This window comes from Zea mays, chromosome 5, assembly GCF_902167145.1.
Source record: "Zea mays cultivar B73 chromosome 5, Zm-B73-REFERENCE-NAM-5.0, whole genome shotgun sequence".
Lineage (NCBI taxonomy): Eukaryota > Viridiplantae > Streptophyta > Magnoliopsida > Poales > Poaceae > Zea > Zea mays.
This window is the reverse complement of record NC_050100.1, coordinates 15,211,609-15,228,756: the sequence shown is the minus strand read 5'-3', so window position 1 is coordinate 15,228,756 and position 17,148 is coordinate 15,211,609. Positions and strand designations below refer to the sequence as shown.

At 47.0% G+C, this 17,148-nt stretch overlaps 1 protein-coding gene across 1 annotated transcript; it reads right to left on the bottom strand.

The window, feature by feature from the left end:
- Positions 1-14,292: 14,292 nt before the first annotated feature.
- LOC103628030 (mRNA cap guanine-N7 methyltransferase 2) lies at positions 14,293-16,242 on the bottom strand. The gene is made up of 7 exons (XM_008648318.2): positions 15,990-16,242; positions 15,692-15,777; positions 15,500-15,578; positions 15,322-15,416; positions 15,148-15,219; positions 14,952-15,061; positions 14,293-14,547 (listed from the first exon to the last, which is right to left on the bottom strand). Exons 3-7 carry the CDS (start codon positions 15,549-15,551, stop codon positions 14,403-14,405), a joined length of 474 nt encoding a protein of 157 aa, XP_008646540.2. The 5' UTR covers positions 15,552-15,578; positions 15,692-15,777; positions 15,990-16,242; the 3' UTR covers positions 14,293-14,402.
- Between the last annotated feature and the right edge of the window lie 906 nt (positions 16,243-17,148).

Here is a 17,148-nt window from a genome sequence, read left to right as displayed (position 1 = left end):
TACAGTTTTAGGAGCAAATTTAGATTTTCTACCTCTTTTAACAAGAATAAAGCATTTGCTACCAAAAACTCTAAAATATGAAACATTGGGCTTTTTACCGGTTAGGAGTTCATAGGATGTCTTCTTGAGGATTCGGTGAAGATATAACCGATTGATGGCGTAGCAGGCGGTGTTGACCGCCTCGGCCCAAAACCGGTCCGGTGTCTTGTACTCATCAAGCATGGTTCTTGCCATGTCCAATAGAGTTCGATTCTTCCTCTCCACTACACCATTTTGTTGTGGAGTGTAGGGAGAAGAGAACTCATGCTTGATGCCCTCCTCCTCAAGGAAGCCTTCAATTTGAGAGTTCTTGAACTCCGTCCCATTATCGCTTCTAATTTTCTTGATCCTTAAGCCGAACTCATTTTGAGCCCGTCTCAAGAATCCCTTTAAGGTTTCTTGGGTATGAGATTTGTCCTGCAAAAAGAACACCCAAGTGAAGCGAGAATAATCATCCACAATAACTAGACAGTACTTACTCCCGCCGATGCTTATGTAAGCGATCGGGCCGATTAGATCCATGTGAAGGAGTTCCAGTGGCCTGTCACTAGTCATGATGTTCTTGTGTGGATGATGGGTGCCAACTTGCTTCCCTGCTTGGCATGCGCTACAAATCCTGTCTTTCTCAAAATGAACATTGGTTAGTCCCAAAATGTGTTCTCCCTTTAGAAGCTTGTGAAGATTCTTCATTCCAACATGGGCTAGTCGGCGGTGCCAGAGCCAACCCAAGTTAGTCTTAGCAACCAAGCAAGTGTCGAGTTCAGCTCTATCAAAATCTACCAAGTATAGCTGACCCTCTAACACTCCCTTAAATGCTATTGAATCATCACTTCTTCTAAAGACAGTAACACCTACATCAGTAAATAGACAGTTGTAGCCCATTTGACATAATTGGGATACGGAAAGCAAATTGTAATCTAAGGAATCTACAAGAAAAACATTTGAAATAGTATGGTCAGGTGATATAGCAATTTTACCCAATCCTTTGACCAAACCTTGATTTCCATCCCCGAATGTGATAGCTCGTTGGGGATCTTGGTTTTTCTCATATGAGGAGAACATCCTTTTCTCCCCTGTCATGTGGTTTGTGCACCCGCTGTCGAGTATCCAACTTGAGCCCCCGGATGCATAAACCTACAAAACAATTTTAGTTCTTGACTTTAGGTACCCAAACGGTTTTGGGTCCTTTGGCATTAGAAATAAGAACTTTGGGTACCCAAACACAAGTCTTGGAGCCCTTGTGTTTGCCCCCAACAAACTTGGCAACGACCTTGCCGGATTTGTTAGTCAAAACATAGGATGCATCAAAAGTTTTAAAAGAAATGCTATGTTCATTTGATGCATTTGGAGTTTTCTTTCTAGGCAACTTAGCACGGGTTGGTTGCCTAGAGCTAGATGTCTCACCCTTATACATAAAAGCATGATTAGGGCCACAGTGAGACTTCCTAGAATGAATTTTCCTAATCTTGCTCTCAGGATAACCGGCAGGGTATAAAATGTAACCCTCGTTATCTTGAGGCATGGGAGCCTTGCCCTTAACAAAGTTAGACAAGTTCTTAGGGGGGGCATTAAGTTTGACATTGTCTCCCCTTTGGTAGCCAATGCCATCCTTGATGCCAGGGCGTCTCCCATTATAGAGCATACTTCTAGCAAATTTAAACTTTTCATTTTCTAAGTTATGCTCGGCAATTTTAGCATCTAATTTTGCTATATGATCATTTTGTTGCTTAATTAAAATCATGTGATCATTAATAGCATTAATATCAACATCTCTACATCTAGTACAAATGGAAACATGCTCAACACTAGATGTAGAGGGTTTGCATGAATTAAGTTCAACGATCTTAGCACGCAAGATATCATTATTATCTCTAAGATCGGAAATAGTGACATCAAAGTTTTTAGCCTTAGCAATCAAATTTTCATTTTCTACTTTAAGGCTAGCAAGAGAAATGTTTAATTCTTCAATCCTAGCAAGCAAATCATCATTATTATCTCTAGGATTGGGAATTAAAACATCACAAACATGAGAATCAACCTTAGCATTTAATCTAGCATTTTCATTTCTAAGGTTGTCAATGGTTTCATGGCAGGTACTTAGCTCACTAGATAATTTTTGACATTTCTCAATTTCTAGAGCATAAGCATTTTTAACCTTAACATGTTTCTTATTTTCCTTGATTAGAAAGTCCTCTTGGGAGTCCAAGAGATCGTCCTTTTCATGGATAGCACTAATTAGCTCATTTAATTTTTCCTTTTGTTCCATGTTAAGGTTGGCAAAAAGGGTAAGCAAGTTATCCTCCTCATCACTAGCATTGTCATCACTAGAGGATTCATATTTTGTGGAGGATTTAGATTTAACCTTCTACTTTTTGCCGTCCTTTGCCATGAGGCACTTGTGGCCGACGTTGGGGAAGAGAAGTCCCTTGGTGACGGCGATGTTGGCGGCGTCCTCGTCGTCGGAGGAGTCGCTTGAGCTTTCGTCGGAGTCCCATTCCCGACAAACATGGGCATCGCCGCCCTTCTTCTTGTAGTACCTCTTCTTCTCCTTTCTTCTCCCCTTCTTGTCGTCGCCCCTGTCACTATCACTTGATAATGGACATTTAGCAATAAAGTGACCGGGCTTACCACACTTGTAGCAAACCTTCTTGGAGCGGGACTTGTAGTCTTTCCCTCTCCTTTGCTTGAGGATTTGGCGAAAGCTTTTGATGATTAAAGCCATCTCCTCATTGTTGAGCTTGGAGGGGTCAATTGGTTGTCTACTTGGTGTAGACTCCTCCTTCTTCTCCTCCGTCGCCTTGAATGCCACCGGTTGCGCCTCGAATGTGGAGGGTTCGTCAAGCTCGTTGATCTTCTTTGATCCTTTGATCATGCATTCAAAGCTCACAAAATTCCCGATAACTTCCTCGGGGGTCATTAGTGGATATCTAGGATTACCACGAATTAATTGAACTTGAGTGGGGTTAAGAAAAATAAGAGCTCTTAAAATAACCTTTACCACTTCGTGGTCATCCCACTTTTTGCTCCCGAGGTTGCGCACTTGGTTCACCAAGGTTTTGAGCCGGTTGTACATATCTTGTGGCTCCTCCCCTGGGCGAAGACGAAAGCGACCGAGCTCCCCCTCGATCGTTTCCCGCTTGGTGATCTTGGTGAGTTCATCACCCTCCTGCGCGGTCTTGAGTAGGTCCCAAATCTCCTTTGCATTCTTCAATCCTTGCACTTTGTTGTATTCCTCCTTGCTTAGAGAGGCGAGGAGAATGGTTGTGGCTTGGGAGTTGAAGTGCTCGATTTGGGCCACTTCATCCGTATCATAGTCTTCATCCCCTACGGATGGTACGTGTACACCAAACTCAACAACATCCCATATACTTTTGTGGAGTGAGGTTAGATGAAATCGCATTAAATCACTCCACATTGCATAATCTTCACCATTAAAAGTTGGTGGTTTGCCTAATGGGACGGAAAGCAAAGGTGTATGTTTAGGAATGCGGGGGTAGCGTAGGGGGATCTTACTATACTTCTTACGCTCTTGGCGCTTAGAAGTGACGGATGCCGCGTCGGAGCCGGAGGTGGATGTTGATGAAGAATCGGTCTCGTAGTAGACCACCTTCCTCATCCTCTTCTTCTTGTCCCCGCTCCGATGTGGCTTGTGAGAAGAGGATTTTTCCTTCTTCTCTTTGTGATGTGAAGAAGATTTCTCCTTCCCTTTGGAGGAGTCCTTCTTTTCTTCGTGGTGTGAAGAGGATCTTTTCTCCTTCCCTTTGGAGGAGACCTTCCTCTTCTCCTTCCTCTTGGTGCGGGACTCTTCCGATGAAGTGCTCCCTTGGCTTGTAGTGGGCTTGTCGCCGGTCTCCATCTCCCTCTTGGTGTGATCTCCCGACATTACTTCGAGCGGTTAGGCTCTAATGAAGCACCGTGCTCTGATACCAATTGAAAGTCGCCTAGAGGGGGGGTGAATAGGGCGAAACTGAAATTCTCAAAAATAATCACAACTACAAGCCGGGTTAGCGTTAGAAATATAATTAAGTCCGCGAAAGAGGGCGCAAAACAAATCGCAAGCGAATAATGAAGTGAGACAAGCGAATTTGTTTTACCGAGGTTCGGTTCTCTCAAACCTACTCCCCGTTGAGGAGGCCACAAAGGCCGGGTCTCTTTCAACCCTTACCCTCTCTCAAACGGTCCCTCGGACCGAGTGAGCTTTCTCTTCTCAATCTCTTGGAACACAAAGTTCCCACAAGGACCACCACAAGTTTGGTGTCTCTTGCCTCAATTACAAGTGAGCTTGATCGCAATGAAAGAATCAAGAAAGAAGAAAGCAATCCAAGTGCAAGAGCTCGAAAGAACACAAGCAAATCACTCTCTCTAGTCACTATGGCGTTGTGTGGAATTTGGAGAGGATTTGATCTCTTTGGTGTGTCTAGAATTGAATGCTAGAGCTCTTGTAGTAGTTGGGAAGTGGAAAACTTGGATATGATGAATGGTGGGGTGGTTGGGGTATTTATAGCCCCAACCACCAAACATGACCGTTGGTGGAGGCTGTCTGTTCGATGGCGCACCGGACAGTCCGGTGCACACCGGACAGTCCGGTGCCCCCGCCACGTCATCAGTGCCGTTGGAAATCGACCGTTGGAGTTCTGACTTCTGGGCCCGCCTTGATGTCCGGTGGCGCACCGGACATGCACTGTTCACTGTCCGGTGCGCCGGTATGGGCGTCTCTGACTTCTGCGCGCGCTGGCGCGCAATAAATGCGCTGCAGGTAGCCGTTGGCGCCTGAAGTAGTCGTTGCTCCGCAGATGCACCGGACAGTCCGGTGCACACCGGACAGTCCGGTGAATTATAGCGGAGCGGCTGGAGTGAAAACCCGAGGCTGGCGAGTTCCTGAGGACGAGCTCCCTTGGAGCACCGGACACTGTCCGGTGTACACCGGACAGTCCGGTGAATTTTAGCGGAGTGGCCTCTGGAAATTCCCGAGGGCGACGAGTTTGAGCTGAAGTCCTCTGGTGCACCGGACACTGTCCGGTGGCACACCGGACAGTCCGATGCGCCAGACCAGAGGAGCCTTTGGTTGCTCCTTTGCCCTTTTGTTGAATCCAACTCTTGGTCATTTTATTGGCTAAGTGTGAACCTTTTGCACCTGTATAACTTATACACTTAGAGCAAACTAGTTAGTCCAAAGTTTTGTGTTGGACAATTCAACCACCAAAATTATTTAGGGACTAGGTGTAAGCCTAATTCCCTTTCAAAAATAGTTGCTAGGAAGTTAGGGGCAAAATGCAAGGGAGACAAAACTTGCATTTGGGTCCCTAAGGATATTTGCACTAACCTTGTAGGACCCAACATGAGTTGGGTACCTAAGACCCAAGCCTAAATTTGCCTTGCAGGTTTATGCATCCGGGGGTTCAAGCTGGATTATCGACAGCGGATGCACAAACCATATGACGGGGGAGAAGAAGATGTTCACCTCCTACGTCAAGAATAAGGATTCCCAAGATTCAATTATATTCGGTGATGGGAATCAAGGCAAGGTAAAAGGGTTAGGTAAAATTGCAATTTCTAATGAGCACTCTATCTCCAATGTGTTTTTAGTTGAGTCTCTTGGTTACAATTTGCTATCTGTTAGTCAACTATGTTGTATGGGATATAATTGTCTCTTTACAAATGTAGATGTGTCTGTCTTTAGAAGAAGTGATGGTTCACTAGCCTTTAAGGGTGTATTAGACGGCAAGCTTTACTTAGTTGATTTTGCAAAAGAAGAGGCCGGTCTAGATGCATGCTTAATTGCTAAGACTAGCATGGGCTGGCTGTGGCATCGCCGCTTAGCACATGTGGGGATGAAGAACCTTCACAAACTTCTAAAGGGAGAACACGTGATAGGTTTGACTAACGTACAATTCGAAAAAGATAGACCTTGTGCAGCTTGTCAGGCAGGTAAACAGGTGGGAGGAGCGCATCACAGCAAGAATGTGATGACCACATCAAGACCCCTGGAGCTGCTACATCTGGACCTCTTCGGACCCGTTGCCTATCTAAGCATATGAGGAAGTAAGTATGGTTTAGTTATTGTTGATGACTTTTCCCGCTTCACTTGGGTGTTCTTTTTGCAGGATAAGTCTGAAACCCAAGGGACCCTCAAGCGCTTTCTCAGGAGAGCTCAAAATGAGTTTGAGCTCAAGGTGAAGAAGATAAGGAGTGACAACGGGTCCGAGTTCAAGAACCTTCAAGTGGAGGAGTTCCTTGAGGAGGAAGGGATCAAGCACGAGTTCTCCGCTCCCTACACACCACAGCAAAATGGTGTGGTAGAGAGGAAGAACAGGACGCTAATCGATATGGCGAGGACGATGCTTGGAGAATTCAAGACCCCCGAGCGTTTTTGGTCGGAAGCCGTGAACACGGCTTGCCACGCCATCAACAGGGTCTACCTTCATCGCCTCCTCAAGAAGACTTCGTATGAGCTACTAACCGGTAACAAACCCAATGTATCTTACTTTCGTGTATTTGGGAGCAGGTGCTACATTCTAGTGAAGAAGGGTAGAAATTCTAAATTTGCTCCTAAAGCTGTAGAAGGGTTTTTGTTAGGTTATGACTCAAATACAAAGGCGTATAGAGTCTTCAACAAATCATCGGGTTTGGTTGAAGTCTCTAGCGACGTTGTATTTGATGAGACTAATGGCTCTCCAAGAGAGCAAGTTGTTGATTGTGATGATGTAGATTTAGAAGATGTTCCGACGACCGCTATACGAACCATGGCGATTGGAGAAGTGCGGCCACAGGAACAAGATGAACGAGATCAACCTTCTTCCTCAACAACGGTGCATCCCCCAACTCAAGACGATGAACAGGTTCATCAAAAGGAGGCGTGTGATCAAGGGGGAGCACAAGATGATCACGTGATGGAGGAAGAAGCGCAACCGGCACCTCCAACCCAAGTTCGAGCGGTGATTCAAAGGGATCATCCCGTCGACCAAATTTTGGGTGACATTAGCAAGGGAGTAACTACTCGATCTCGATTAGTTAATTTTTGTGAGCATTACTCCTTTGTCTCTTCTATTGAGCCTTTCAGGGTAGAGGAGGCCTTGCTAGATCCGGATTGGGTATTGGCCATGCAGGAGGAACTCAACAACTTCAAGCGCAATGAAGTTTGGACACTGGTGCCTCGTCCCAAGCAAAATGTTGTGGGAACCAAGTGGGTGTTCCGCAACAAACAGGACGAGCACGGGGTGGTAACGAGGAACGAGGCTCGACTTATGGCAAAAGGTTATGCCCAAGTCGCAGGTTTGGACTTTGAGGAGACGTTTGCTCCTGTGGCTAGGCTAGAATCAATTCGTATCTTGCTAGCATATGCCGCTCACCATTCTTTCAGGTTGTACCAAATGGATGTGAAGAGCGCGTTCCTCAACGGGCCGATCAAGGAGGAGGTGTACGTAGAGCAACCCCCTGGCTTCGAGGATGAACGGTACCCCGACCATGTGTGTAAGCTCTCTAAGGCGCTCTATGGACTTAAGCAAGCCCCAAGAGCATGGTATGAATGCCTTAGAGACTTTTTAATTACTAATGCTTTCAAGGTTGGGAAAGCCGATCCAACTCTTTTTACTAAGACTTGCAATGGTGATCTTTTTGTGTGCCAATTTTATGTCGATGACATAATATTTGGTTCTACTAATCAAAAGTCTTGTGAAGAGTTTAGCAGGGTGATGACGCAGAAATTTGAGATGTCGATGATGGGCGAGTTGAACTACTTCCTTGGGTTCCAAGTGAAGCAACTCAAGGACGGCACCTTCATCTCCCAAACAAAGTACACGCAAGACTTGCTGAAGCGGTTTGGGATGAAGGACGCCAAGCCCGCAAAGACTCCGATGGGGACCGACGGACACACCGACCTCAACAAAGAAGGTAAGTCCGTTGATCAAAAAGCATACCGGTCAATGATAGGGTCTTTACTTTATTTATGTGCTAGTAGACCGGATATTATGCTTAGCGTATGCATGTGTGCTAGATTTCAATCCGATCCTAAGGAGTGTCACTTAGTGGCGGTAAAGCGAATTCTTAGATATTTGGTTGCTACGCCTTGCTTCGGGCTCTGGTATCCAAAGGGGTCTACCTTTGACTTGGTTGGATACTCAGATTCCGACTATGCTGGATGTAAGGTCGATAGGAAGAGTACATCAGGGACGTGCCAATTCTTAGGAAGGTCCCTGGTGTCGTGGAACTCTAAGAAACAAACCTCCGTTGCCCTATCCACCGCTGAGGCCGAGTATGTTGCCGCAGGGCAGTGTTGCGCGCAACTACTTTGGATGAGGCAAACCCTTCGGGACTTTGGCTACAATCTGAGCAAAGTCCCACTCCTATGTGACAATAAGAGTGCTATCCGCATGGCGGAAAATGCTGTTGAACACAGCCGCACAAAGCACATTGACATCCGGCATCACTTTTTGAGAGACCACCAGCAAAAGGGTGATATCGAAGTGTTTCATGTTAGCACCGAGAACCAGCTAGCCGATATCTTTACCAAGCCTCTAGATGAGAAGACCTTTTGCAGGCTGCGTAGTGAGCTAAATGTCTTAGATTCGCGGAACTTGGATTGAATTGTAGCATACATGTATTTATGCTTTTTATCATGTTCCTTTTTGCATTTTGTTGTTTAGTATGGTGCTCAAGTTGTACAAACACTCCCTGGACCTCACAAGTCCGTTGCAAAGTGATGCACAGTTTTAGGGGGAGATGTGTTACAACTTGACCCTTTGAGACTAACCATATGCTTGAGTTTGCTTGTTTTAGTCTCGAAGGAGAATTAAAAGGGAAAAGGTGGACTTGGACCATGCAAGACTTCCACTGCACTCCGATGAAAAGAGTAACTTTTCCAAGTTCATCTTTTAACTCTCACTGCCTATTTGCTCTTAATTGAAGATTTTGGTGAGGCAATGGGGTTAAAGGGCCAACATTAATCCCGTTTTGGTGCTTGATGCCAAAGGGGGAGAAAATAAAGGCCAAAGTGATAAATGGATCAGCTACCACTTGAGAGATTTTGAAAATAGTAGAATAGAGTTTTGTTTGTCAAAACTCTTTTATTTTCTCTCGTGTCAAAAGTTGGCTTCTTGTGGGGAGAAGTGTTGATTATGGGAAAAAGGGGAGTTTTTGAAATCTTGAATCAATTTCTCTTGAAATGACTCTCTTTATGTCTTAACATGTGTGTCTGACTTAGAGATAGAAATTTGAGTTTGATTTGCAAAAACAAACCAAGTGGTGGCAAAGAGTGATCCATATATGCCAAAATTGAATCAAAATAAATTTGAGTTTTATTTGAAGTGATATTGCACTTGTTCTAGTTGCTTTATGTTGTGTTGGCATAAATCACCAAAAAGGGGGAGATTGAAAGGGAAATGTGCCCTTGGGCCATTTCTAAGTATTTTGGTGATTGAGTGCCAACACAAGTGCTTAAATGTGAATTTATGCTCATGGATGGACAAAGTGCAAATCAAGAGTAAAGGTATGTTTCTAAGCCTTAGTACATTGGTTTTGTATACTAATATACTTGTCTAAGTGTTAGAAACAGAAAGAAGAAGAAAATAAAAGAGGTGAAAAAGGCTTGGCTGTGTACAACCAAGACTCAGCTCAGTCTGGCACACCGGACTGTCCGGTGGTGCACCGGACAGTGTCCGGTGCGCCAGGCTGACTCGGCGCGAAGTGGCCGCTCTCGGGAATTCGCCGACGGCGTACGGCTAAAATTCACCGGACTGTTCGGTGTGCACCGGACTGTCCGGTGAGCCAACGGTCGGCCGGGCCAACGGTCGGCCGCGGAATCTGCGCGCGACACGTGGCCGGGCCAACGGTCGGAAGGGGGCACCGGACTGTCCGGTGTGCACCGGACATGTCCGGTGCGCCAACGGCTCTCTGGCCGCCAACGGTCGGCTTCGCCATTTAAGGAAGGAAATCGGGCACCGGACACTGTCCGGTGTGCACCGGACTGTCCGGTGCGCCCGATGACAGAAGGCAAGAATGGCCTTCCAGATTTGCTCTCAACGGCTCCTAGCTGCCTTGGGGCTATAAAAGGGACCCCTAGGCGCATGGAGGAGGACAACAAGCATTCCTACAACATTCCTAAGCACCAAGACATCGATTCCGCGCATTTGGTTCATTGTGATAGCATCTAGAGCTCTTGTTGAGTTGTGAACTCATTGGGTTGTGTTGCGAGCTCTTGTTGCGACTTGTGTGCGTGCTGTTGCTCTGATTTTAAGTCTTGTGTGCGTTGCTAGTTCCTCCCTTACTCCGTATTTCTTTGTGAATCTCAAGTGTAAGGGCGAGAGGCTCCAAGTTGTGGAGATTCCTCGCAAACGGGATACTGAAAGGCAAAGCAAAACACCGTGGTATTCAAGCTGGTCTTTGGACCGCTTGAGAGGGGTTGATTGCAACCCTCGTCCGTTGGGACGCCACAACGTGGAGTAGGCAAGCGTTGGTCTTGGCCGAACCACGGGATAAACCACTGTGTCATCTCTGTGTTTGATCTCTTGTGGTATTGTGTTTTGTTGAGACTCATCTCTAGCCACTTGGCGATTATTGTGCTGACACTTAACAAGTTTTTGTGGCTATAAGTTTAAGTTTCACATGATCACCTATTCACCCCCCCTCTAGGTGCTCTCAAGAAGTGTTCATGAAATTTCTGCTCTAATTCTTCCCAAGAGTTAATAGAGTTTGGTGGCAAAGCTGCGTACCATGCAAATGCAGTATCAGTAAGGGACAACGAGAATAAACGAACGCGGTAGGCTTCCCCATCAGCCAATTCTCCCAAGTGTGCTATGAATTGGCTTATATGTTCGTGTGTGCTTTTCCCACTTTCACTAGAAAACTTAGAGAAGTCTGGTATTCTAGTTCCCTGTGGGTATGGCACGGTGTCGAATCGGTGGCTATAAGGCTTCCGATACGATTGCTCTGTACCTGACACACTAACACCGAGTTTGTCCCTGAACATCCCGGCAACCTCATCTCTGACCCTCTCTGCCATGTCTGGCGACCATCCATTGAGTTTGTGGGTGGAGATTTCAGGTTGCCTTACATTACTCTGTCGGCTTTCCTCCCAGGTATGTTTGAGGTGTGTGTTAGGTGTCCTATTAATGTCACCAGCTCCTGCCCTATACCCCTCAGGCTCTCTTGTGGCCGAATAGTATTCAGCCCTATGTCCATGAGGTGGTATGGTATGATTATAATGTGTTGCTGGTGGGGCACCATAATGTTGCTGCGATGAATGTGGGAACTGTGCGTATTGCGCAGCTCTCGGCTCTGCGTATGCATATCCGGACGGTCCGGCGTAAGCGGCCGAATGGTCCGCGACCTGGCCAAATGGTCTGAAGGTATATCCGGATTGTCCAGCCGTATATGGTGCTACGTGGGTAGTCTCGTACCCAGACCGTCTGTCGTAAAGAACTGGACGGGCCGCGATCGGGCCGAATGGTCCAGGGCTGTACCCGGATGGATCGGCCATATATGGCGTGACTTGGGCAGTCTGCGCATGGACTCGTGTAGAGTTAGATGGTCCAGCGTAATACGTCGGCCGGTTCATGCCATATCCGGACGGTCCAGCGTAAGGTGGCGGACGGTCCGCAACATATCCGGACGGTCCGGCGTGATGCACCGGACGGTCCGTGATGGGGCCGAAGTGTTCTGGGTTGTACCCTGATGGTCCGGCCATGTACGGTGCGACCTGAGTGTTTTGTGTGTGGGCCTGCATCTGGTCGGACGGTCCGGCGAAATACGCCGGACGGTCCGCGGTATAACTGGACTGTCTGAGATGATGCTCGGACGGTCCGGTCGCGTCCAGTACCTGCCGCGTGCCTAGTGGTTGCGGTTGTGATGGTGACACAAAAGCGTGCATCGGCATACCATATGATGGCTGGGTCAAAGGTGACCCGTTTATAGCCGATGTGTTTGACGTGGGTGGCACTGTATTAGACTCTCGCGATGGAAAATTAGGAGCAGCTGATTTCTCGTATGCACGTAAATGCATTTTAATAGATTCATCTACATATTGCTTTAACGGATCTCCTCGTTGATCCATGAAAGTCGTAAGAGATAGATCTGGAGTACTTACAGCGGGACCCTGCAGTGGAGGTAGGAGAGATTCCATATCGATCTCCCCTTGACGGACGATCTTCTGGTGGCGATCCACCGTGAAGTGTGACAAGTACTTGTCCGCCGCCTCCTTGCGTCGTTCGGAGAGTTTATGCAGCAGTTCCGCCTCTTCCTTGTCGCGTTGTTCGTTCCATTGCCGCATCACCTCCTTCTCATCGCGCATTACGAGGTCTTCAAAGGGCCTTTGGTCATCAGCCGGGAGCGCCTCCATGGCCGGCTTGATGATGTTGGTAGTGGAGATCTTGGTGTGATCCTTAGAACCGGCCATTTATGGGCCGATTTTTAGCAGATCTAGACACCTATTCCCCAGCGGAGTCGCCAAAAAGTATGTTGACACCTTTTTGGAGGCGTCAATCACTTCAAAAGAACCAGCGGCGGTGCTCTCTGGTCAGGCGCGGACGGTCCGCGGCACAGGGCCGGACGGTCCGCGACCTGGCGCGAGGCGGAGGTGCTCTCTGGTCAGGCGCGGACGGTCCGCGGCACAGGGCCGGACGGTCCGCGACCTGGCGCAGGAGCCCGGGTTCCCTGCCTGACGGCCGGACGGTCCGCGCCCTGGGGCCGGACGGTCCGCGCGTGCGCAGGGGCGGCGGAAGATCGCCGGCGGCGCCTGGATCTCGCTCCCGGGAGGGACCCCGTCGGGGAGGAGAGATCCTAGGAGTTGTCTAGGCTCGGGCAGGCCGACCTAGACTCCTCTAATCGACGTAGAGTCGAAGAGAGACGGAGAATTTGGGGATTGGAAGGCTAAACTAGGGCTAAACTAGAACTACTCCTAATGCATAAGGTAAAAACGAGTAATAGATTGGATTTGATCGATTGTTGGGGGGTTCAATCGGCCGTAGCCCTTCATCTATATAAAGGGGGAGGTCTGGATCCGTTTCCAACTGTTTCCCGAGTTAATCCCGCAGTTTTAGGTAACAAATCCCGCGAGAAACTAGAAACCCTAACTGACTCTGTGTGCGCGCGAACCATACGCGCCACCACCGCGGACAGTCCGGACCGCGGACCGTCCGCACTGCTCTTTTTAGAGCTCAACAGGAGGAAACAAGAGGATCTAGATTGTAGAAAGTATGGAGGCAATCAATTAACCTTACTCACCTCCATAGTGCTCCTGCTGCTGCCCCCTGAGCGAGCCGGCCTACTCCATGTCTCATGCCATAATTTTAGTTAATACTCCCTCTGTTTCTTTTTAGTTGTCGCTAGATAGTTCAATTTTGCACTATCCAGCGATAACTAAAACGAAACAGAGGGAGTAGGTGATTTGGACTCGGTTTCGAAGTGGGGTATTGTGGAGTGTGCATGGTGAAATAATCTCCTTAAACCGGTCTTACAGGCCTAAACTGTGAATTAATCAACCCCGAGCTTCAGGCAAAGTCAGAGATGGATGTGGTCGTGGACACACACCAGACCACCTCATGACTCCATCTGAGAGAAACCCGCGAAGCACGCTCTCGTCGTTTGTGAAGGCTGGCTGTCGTCCTCTCGATCCAGCAGAGAGTAATTAACTCTGATGCTAGTAGACATCAGCGCACGGAGCGTCCTGGTCATAGAACAGAGAGTTAATAATATTGTGCTAGCACGCAGAGACTGATCCTAGCAATTAAACAACCCAGCTGATGAGTAGATGCACTACACCAAAATAGTAAACTTCCTAGAGCCGAAACCCTAGGAAGTTAGGTCTAAACTCTAGGAAGTTAGCTAAACTCTCGGAAGTTAAGCCATCCCGCCGGAAGTTTGGCTCTCGGAAATTTTTTGTCGGAAGTTAGCTTAACTTCCTAGAGCCCTCTAGGAAGTTAGCTAACTTCCTACAGCCAACAAAGCCTCTCGGAAGTTAGTAGCTTCACGCCGTCAGCACCGTCAGTTGACTAACTTCCTACGGCTGACCGTAGCCCCTAGGAAGTTAGCTGGCTAACTTCCTACGGCTTAATAATCCTCTAGGAAGTTAATTTGACCAGCATTACAAATGCTGTTTATTTTTATTTTACACCATATTCCATAATATAACAAATATATCAACAGCTATATAGCACAACATATTTTCACATAAAACATCTCACACACAATCACATAACAATATTTAAATCCATAGTCTCATTAATTACATCATAAAATTAGTCTCATCCATAGTCTCATCAATTACATCACAAAAGTCTCATCCATAGTCATAAAAAGACACATCTCATCATCTAGTACTAATAAGAGACAATATCTCATACATGGTCAGGAAGTCAGTGTAACAAAAGTTTCTAGGTGTATTTAGTATACAATTTCAACTCATACTTCTCTTCCTCGACTTCAAAGGTAATGGTATAGTTCTCTGAGCGAATGCTATTTGGAACAGTCTTCAAACCCTTATTATGTGCAGCCTCAACATTCTTTTGATATTTTGTCCTACAGAATAAAAAACAACCAACTTAGAAAGATTTAAGCCGCTACCTGGTCTGCAACCGTAAAGCCCAGTTGTTCAGCAGCCCATGCAGCGCAAGCAAAAAGAGCAGTCGTCTGTCCCTGGTGCTACGCTTGGTTGCAGCCACTGCTGGTTACTGGTGTGGCTGCTGACGCTGCAGCCACTTATCCGCAGCACCCCCAAAGAACATTGTTTGGTCAAGCACATTGCACACTAAATTTGTACTGGAGAATTTAAAGTTTACTTGCAATGAAGAATAAATGCTAGCCTATATAATTTACTTGGTTGGCGAATAGCCACAAAAACTTAGAAGATAATTTCTTTTGGAGAAAAAGAGAAGACGTTAGGACATAAGAACGAAATTCATGCAGTATTGTGGTGAGTATACCATATTGTAGATGAATCTGGAGTTATGCCAAAGAAGTAGCCTCCAGGTTTGGGAAGTGATGATACATTGTTCAGAAGCTTCTTTGCCCGTTCTTCATTCTCAAAGCATGACTATCTTTCGAAAAGTATTAAATATAAAGATTAGCAAAGCTCACAAGCATATCATATTCTACAGTTCTAGAGAACAACCAACTCGCCTGCAAGTGCTGCATACAACAAACCATATCTGCTTGGATGCCCTTTTCCTGCACTTGAGCTTCAAAACCATCCTGCCATGAAATTGTAACGCACACCAATTGTCAGCTTGAAAGACTGCGTGCTAGCGCCTTAGCGCATTTGTTTGCGTTGGAAGGCATAGAGGGAGAGTCTACATCAGAAGGATCCAACTCGATGAATTCAGCAGTGAAAGGTTTCCTCCTGTTCTCCCATAGCTCACGGGCATAGTTGACACCCGATGCAGAGGCATCTGTTATAGAAATAATCAAATTAATTTGTTGAGAGTGTAACCAAGAGACCATAGAGGGCTGAGGCTAGTGAAAGGCAGCCTACCGATGCCTATGTAGTGGCCAACCTGGGCATCACACCACTTGTCTGTATCCATTCCACTATCGCAATACAGGTCACATACCTTAGGCATTTGGCAACCAATAAATGTAAAATTACTTTCAGGATTTTGCTCTGGAGTTTCTCGCTAATTTGGAATGAACTGAAGATCATAAAAGAGAGGAGCATATAGCAGACCGTAGCATAAGGAAAGGCAAAAATTTTGATGATGGCACTCTTGGCGCAGTCATATAGACGAAGATGTGGAGATTGTGGTGGCACCGCTACATTCATCTTTGCAATTACATGTAAGCAAATTACCAGCGGCGAGGTCGAGACAGAACACGGGCGGATTAGTAGAGGGACGGGTGTACATGCACACCGATGGCTTTTGCAAAAAGTTACTAGGAATCGAATAGCCATATAGATTGAGGTAGTTGGCGAACTCGGTTTCGCATAGCTAACAGGGAACAGAAGGGGGTGAGATTGGGAATACCTGTTGGGCGCTCTTCGCCGGCGAAGTGGTCGGCGAAGGCCTTGGCACCTGGTGTAGGGAGGCGGTGGCGGGAGCCCAACCAGGACCCGATTTGGGAACGGGGAAGCTCGATCTGGGCTGAGAGCTGTCGGGATGTCGGCGGTGAGAGACAGGCGGCGGCTACGATGTATGGACAAGAGAGTTGCGAGGAGGAGAACGAGGCCGGGGGCGGCCGCGGCGGACGGGGTCGGGGCCGGGGGCGGGCGGGGGCGGCCGTGACGTGGCGGGGGCGGCTAGCGGCGGGCGGCTCCAGGAGACAGACACGAGAGAGACATGTTGTGAAAGGTGAGAGAAGAGATAAGGTTGAGGAGGGTTTTAAAATAAAAAACATAACTTCCTAGAGGAGGCTGTAGGAAGTTAGCTTTTCGTTTGACTGGTCAACAGCTGAAACCTAACTTCCTAGAGGAGGTCGTAGGAAGTTAGCTGGGCAACTAACTTTCTAGAGCCAGTCGTAGGAAGTTAGCTTTTTGTTTGACTGGTCAAGAGCTGAAACCTAACTTACTAGAGGAGGCCGTAGGAAGTTATCTAACTTCCTACGGTTTTTAACTTCCGACAGCTTTTATAAAATACCGTAGTAAGTTATGTTTATTTCCTAGAGCTACCAGTTGCCTCTCGGAAGTTATTTATTTTCTACGGTTTATTATAAAAGCTGTAGGGAGTTAAAAAACCGTAGTAAGTGTATGATTTTGGTGTAATGATGGTATACAAACAGCGCAGGCCAAAACGATGTGTACGTCAACGTCAGATGTTACTCCTGGAATATTGTACAGTATACTCCGTACTGTTGTTTTTTTAAATGATACTACATACGTGGGATTGATATGACAGGTTGACATTGAGATGCAGGAAAATTAGGCCGCTATTTAAAACACTGGCCAGAAACTCAGAATTAATACCACATATTATTCTTCCCTACTGGAGTACGATATAGGGGGACAGCGTCAGTATTTATTCCGTGCATGCATGCGCGCGGTGCAGATGCCTGCAATGCAACTACGATGGGCTCGTGGACGCGCGCGCCTTGCTGCCATGCATGCATGCAGATGATGCTTTGGAAGTTGGAAGGGAAGCTGGAACTGAGGATCGACGTAGTGTTTTTCCTTGCGAAAGGTTATATAAG